This window comes from Triticum dicoccoides, chromosome 7B (genome assembly GCF_002162155.2).
Source record: "Triticum dicoccoides isolate Atlit2015 ecotype Zavitan chromosome 7B, WEW_v2.0, whole genome shotgun sequence".
Lineage (NCBI taxonomy): Eukaryota > Viridiplantae > Streptophyta > Magnoliopsida > Poales > Poaceae > Triticum > Triticum dicoccoides.
Genome location: NC_041393.1, coordinates 743,596,616 through 743,602,467, shown reverse-complemented (window position 1 = coordinate 743,602,467; position 5,852 = coordinate 743,596,616). Strand labels below are relative to the sequence as shown.

General features: G+C 47.1%; 1 protein-coding gene across 2 annotated transcripts; it reads left to right on the top strand.

The window, feature by feature from the left end:
- The first annotated feature begins 397 nt into the window (after window positions 1-397).
- LOC119340161 (zealexin A1 synthase-like) lies at window positions 398-5,576 on the top strand. Of its 2 annotated transcripts, XR_005164419.1 has the most exons (3): window positions 398-1,290; window positions 1,407-3,933; window positions 5,245-5,576. XR_005164419.1 is itself a non-coding variant. In XM_037612063.1 (2 exons), the coding sequence occupies exons 1-2, from the start codon at window positions 403-405 to the stop codon at window positions 2,106-2,108; spliced, it is 1,590 nt and encodes a 529-aa protein (XP_037467960.1). In that variant the 5' UTR covers window positions 398-402; the 3' UTR covers window positions 2,109-4,307. The 2 variants fall into 2 exon arrangements, 1 of the variants encoding a protein (XP_037467960.1); XM_037612063.1 differs by lacking the exon at window positions 5,245-5,576 and having other exon boundaries at window positions 1,407-4,307.
- The last annotated feature ends 276 nt before the right edge of the window (window positions 5,577-5,852 follow it).

Here is a 5,852-nt window from a genome sequence, read left to right as displayed (position 1 = left end):
ACTACATATGGATGTATGTAGACACATTTTAGAGTGTAGATTCATTCATTTTGCTTCGTATGTAGTCACTTGTTAAAATGCCTAGAAAGACAAGTATTTAGGAACGGAGGGAGTATGTTGTTATCGATCGAGAGAGTTGCATACATGTCGAAAGTCTCGGAGAAGTCTATGTCTAGATGTGACATAGTTATATCACATCTAACCTGATGTTTACTATGTTGGTAGTTTTTTTTTTGTGCTAGCTTTTATTTATTCTTTGTTGTTGTGTTATTTATGGCAGCTTAGATGTGACATCCTTAAAAAAATATCTAGATGTGAATTAGACAAACTGAAGTCTATATATATGTGGTCGAAATGATTTGGAATCTCTCGGGCATGCGACGTCCTTCATAGCACATACAAATGGAGGACACCACCACCTCCCAGTACTACTCCGTCTACCTCGTCTGGGCTCTCGTCCTCGCGCCCCTGGCGCTTGCAGTTACATGGAGAAAGAAGGCAAACAACAGTCTGCGGCTCCCGCCGGGGCCGTGGCAGCTGCCGGTCATCGGAAGCCTGCACCACCTCGTCAGGCAGCTCCCGCACCGTGCCTTGCGCGACCTGGCCATGCGCCACGGGCCGGTCATGCTGCTCCGGCTCGGCTCAGTGCCCACAATTGTGTTGTCGTCACCCGACGCGGCGCGCGAGGTACTCAAGACCCAGGACCTGGTCTTCGCGACGCGGCGGCTCACGGCTACCATGGGCGTCCTCACCTGCGGCGGCCGGGACATGATCTTCGCGCCCTACGGCGACTACTGGCGCCAGCTCCGCAAGATCGCCGTCACGGAGGTCCTTACGGCGGGACGCGTGCGCTCCTTCCGAGCCATCCGCGAGGAGGAGGTCGCCACCATGCTCTGCGCCATCCAGTCCGCCGGTCCCGTGGTGGACTTGCGCGTGCTGCTGTCCGCGCTCGTCTCCGACGGCACGTTCCGCGCCGTCATGGGCAGCCGGTGCGACTCCAAGCAGCGGGACTTGTTCCTGCATGAGCTTGACAGAATAGTCTGCCTTGCCACCGGGCTTAACACGGCGGACCTCTGGCCGTCATCGTGGCTCGCCGGACGGCTCAGCAACGCCCTCCGCCGTGCCGAGGAGATCCATGCCAGCGTCTTCGGGATCATCAAGGGCATCATCCACGAGCATCTAGAGAGGAGGGAGGAGGGCCAGGGCGGCGAGGAGGACGTGCTGGACGTGCTCCTCAAAATACACAAAGACGGTGTCATCGACATGGTTGCCGTCGAAGGCGTCATTTTTGTGAGCATCCCATCCATATTGTATATATCGAGTTAGCTACATTTCAGACTGTATATATTGCACGGATCTCTGCCGTGTCACCCCTCCTTATCAATATTGATTTGACCTGCGCGTAGGACATCTTCAGCGCCGGGAGCGAGACGTCGGCGACCACACTAGAGTGGGCGATGGCGGAGCTGGTGAAGAACCCAGCAGCGATGGTGAAGGCGACGGCGGAGGTACGGCGAGCCTTCGAGGGTGATGGCACGGTCGACGAGGGCAAGCTCGGCGAGCTCCCATACATGCGCCTGGTCATCCGGGAGACGTTCCGTCTGCACCCGCCGCTGCCGCTGATGCTCCCGCGTGAGTGCCAGGAACCATGCAAAGTTCTGGGCTTCGACGTGCTCAAGGGCACACAGGTGATCGTCAATACCTGGGCACTAGGCCGTGACGAGCGATCCTGGGGGCCCGACGCGGCCGAGTTCCGGCCGGAGCGCTTCGAGTCTGGCGCTGGGGTAGACGTGGACTTTAGGGGGACAGATTTCGAGCTGCTCCCATTCGGCGCTGGGCGGAGAATGTGCCCCGGGATGGCGTTTGGCCTGGCCGGCGTGGAACTCCCGCTTGCTAGCATGCTGCTCCACTTTGACTGGGAGGCGCCCAACATCTCAAACCCGGCCGAGTTCGACATGACAGAGCAATTCGGTGTCACCGCTCGGCGGAAGGCCAACCTCCTGCTGCGCCCTTCGCTTCGCGTGCCACTGCCAACCTCTCCACCTTTTAAGACCCTTCCGAGTGTACATGTACTAAGCCTAGAAGGAATCTCTACTACTATTAAATAAGCAAACATCTTCTTTCTTAGAGACACCCCGTTAAGTGTACACCGGTTGATTATTACCGTCTGATTATCCCACCAAATTAGATCTAACAGCCTAGATTAATATGAGGTTAGCAATTAGCAATTACAGTCCGCCCGACGTATACTCTGCCAAAGATTCGTCCGCCTAATACGTGTTCCATGAAAGCGTAATCAGCTCCTATCCCAGCGATTGTAAAGACCACATACCGCTCCTCCCTATTCCATGTCCATCGTACCCTAGGGCTGGATCTAGGGTTATTAGATCGCCGCCGCCGCCAGCATACGGCTGCAGATGAAGGCCACAACTCTTCTCTCCGGCTATCCCCGACGTCAACCCACCACGCCATGTCCGCCGGACCGACGACGGCCAGGACGACGTCCGGCGTCCAGCGCTGGAACGAGGAGCTCGACCAGGCATCACCCCATCACGCCCTCTGCATCCAATCTCTCTTTCTAACATCTAAGTGCATCAGCAGGTTTGAACACAGAATCTAGACCGAGAAGGTTACATAAGCTTGCTGGCATCACCCCTTTTTAAACTGATTTTTTGTCCCAAAAGCTCAGGGATTTATTCCCTAGAAATAACATGGCACACCAATTTTATCGATCCCGCATTCTTGAAAATTTATGAGTATGACACTCTCTTGTGTTTGCTTCAAGACGCTCTGATGTATCCAATCCCTTTAAACATCCGTAAATAGAGATAGCCATGATAGTCAGGCACTCACTATTCAAGTATAAGATCAGCTCCATGGTCTCCAATTAGTCTTCTTTCTCGATGCTCAGGTCTTCATGAGCAGACAATCATTTAACAATGGATGGATGGGGGTACACTGTTTGGATCGCCCTACCAAACTGAAATAGTGTTCTGATTACACACTTCACAATTTTCAGAATTGAGACACATGTAGGCTCTGGGTTGTGCCATCACATTAGTGAAAATAGATGTACTATATGTCGATTAGTATTTGTATTGTTGCTTCATCATCCCTCACATAGACCCATTGCCTGAAACGCGGTGTCACACTCTATTCCAGGACTTTACTGACCCAATGCTGCCGTGATGGCCGCCACACTCCTCACGCGGACACCATGGCCTGGACACAGCAGCGTGACACCACATCACTACGCCTACACTAGATTCAGCAAAGGAACTCCGGCCCATCCAACTTTCAGGTTTGGAACATATTCCTTTGTGTTTCACAAATAACATGACAGAGTCCTATGCTTTTAGTTCTTATTAGGTTGTGTTTCACAAATAACATGACAGAAAATCCTATGCTGAACTGGAATAAATTATTCAGATTCTATTGTGGTAAAGACACGATATCTTCCTTTTGGCAAGCGACAACATCTGGAAGTCTTTGTAATGAAACACTATGACTAAGTAATGATCGTACTACTTAACAATGTAAAAAGAAATTAATGATCATGCTCAACTGAATTTTCTCTGATGTGAGCTAATGTTGGACTCATAATATGTGAGTGCAAAACCCCAACAAGGCCCCGACGTGGATCTGAAAACTGGTACGAAATGCACAAGACACTGAAACTTCCTCCTGATTCAGTGCAGCCATACATCCTTCAGCCTTCCACACCACGCCGGCAAGCCGGAAAGTGGTACAACAGTGGCAGCGCTCTCCCAGGCACTTGGGCTGCCCACAACTCCTACAAAATAAATCGGCACAAGCTTACTCACATAGATTTGCAGATCGGCGCGTGTTAAAAATATGTACATGCAGATGGATCATTCGCAGATCATCTTTATCGGGAAGGACTACTTCTCAAGCGACTACTGCCTTTATCAAGTAAAGGATCTTTGTCAGCAGTACATTCTTTGAACTTTATTAGTTATATCATCTCACTCTTCCTATGTTGTATTGTTTGTACATAATGAGTATTGCTGCTCAATGCAACCACTAGAATGCAATGATTAGTAACTCTTCTTGCACTGTTGCATCTATATGATTGACCTTGTATATTCCGGGTTGACATGCCATTATATTTGACTGTACTGACATTGATGATATGCATTTGATGACAATAGCAAAATTATAACCTATTGGCATGTAACATTCTTTGAAATGATATGACTATGTTTTTTTTTCTTTTACAACTTGCTTACAGATATACTCCCCCTGTCCCTAAATATGTCTTTTTAGAGATGTCAATATGAACTACATACGGATTTATATAGATGTATTTAGAGTGTAGATTCACTCATTTTGCTCTGTATATAGTCCATATTGGAATCTTTAAAAAGACTTGCATTTAGGAACGGAGGAAGTACATGTTTTCTGCTTATGATAATTTGCCGGAGCATTTAGGGGTAGTGAATTAACCAGAAAACTGAACGTGCCCAAGTAAAAAATAATATGAGAAGAAAATTTAGTCTGAATCATCGTAGCCATAAATCTCACACTATAGCTCTGCTGGATATATTGCCGACACCCTCACCACTTCGCCCGCCCGCTGGATATATTGCTACTCCTCTACGGATGTCTTTCTTCTTTGCAGCTCTGTGTGCCATGTCGGCGGCCAGGTTGACCGGTGGTGCCCATGTCATATGGGCTGGGATGTATCGGTTTTAGCCCAGTTTTCCGTCAATTAACCGTGCAATTCTCTTCTTAATCAATGAAAATGGCAAGTCTTTTGCCTTGTTTCAAATGTTTTTTTACTCAGCCATCAAAAATGCCAAGCCTCAAATCTGCATTCAAATTGCTAGGAAGCTTCTCCTAATTTCTGACCACTCCTAATTGGACTCATACAACAAGTATTATAGTTCTTTCATACAAGTTGAGTATGAACATACTGATTTTGTACTAATGGAGATTGCCCTCAGCCAGTGAAATATCCAATTTCTGGATCACCTCATTTTCCAATTCTAATCTATCTATAATCTTTTTTGAGATATTAAGATTGTATCCATGACATGGGAAATGTAAGTAGCATGTTGTGACATGCATGGATTTGCTTTTTCTATCAATGTTGATGCTCCAACATCTGATCAATGGTCCTTATTTTAGATTCTGTACTATCATTGTACATATTTGTTCCGTTATATAGTCATTGTTGTTGTAAATTGTTTATCATAATACTGATGAGGAAGAATAATCTAGATGTAGTTCCGACAACGTCAATGGATCCTTCCCCGCTGCATGGCTTGGCCGAAGTTGGGTGAAAGAGTTCATGGGGCCAGAGAAATATGAGTTGGACGTCCGAACAATGCTTTCAGGCGACATTTGTTGTAGCCCCACAAGCTTAAAATGAGAGTACAGTTGTGCCAAACATTGTTACATATTTTGATTTCTTTGTTGGTTCCTTTCATGGCTAAAACAATGGTATGCCCCTTGCAACATTTTTTTCGATATATTTCTGTGCACTATGCTATTTCCGGAAAAATCTTTATATACATACTTGTGCTTTCACTTCAAAACTTGGAGAGGCAATTTGAGTTGGTGTTGTGCATCAATATTACGTATTGTTGCTCAATGGTTTCTTCATAATCGTTCCTTCTATTTTCTGAATTTTCCAGCATATGAACTATCACATGAATTTCATGTGCATTGGTTGAGACGTGCGTTGCACGTGCACATTTACTAGTAGATGGGAGATTGGTGAAACTGATGTTTTGCTGACTGAGCCTTGTGGGCGTACATATAGGCAGGGGCGGAGCTCCCGATGCACCACTTTAACAAGCATAATTTTTTTAGCTTTTTTACGGTAC

Excerpts from the sequence above, each read along its gene's own strand:
- LOC119340161 (XM_037612063.1), top strand. The coding sequence starts at position 403 with ATGGAGGACACCACCACCTCCCAGTACTACTCCGTCTACCTCGTCTGG. Across the intron at positions 1,291-1,406 it reads CCGTCGAAGGCGTCATTTTT|GACATCTTCAGCGCCGGGAG; the intron begins GTGAGCATCCCA and ends ACCTGCGCGTAG.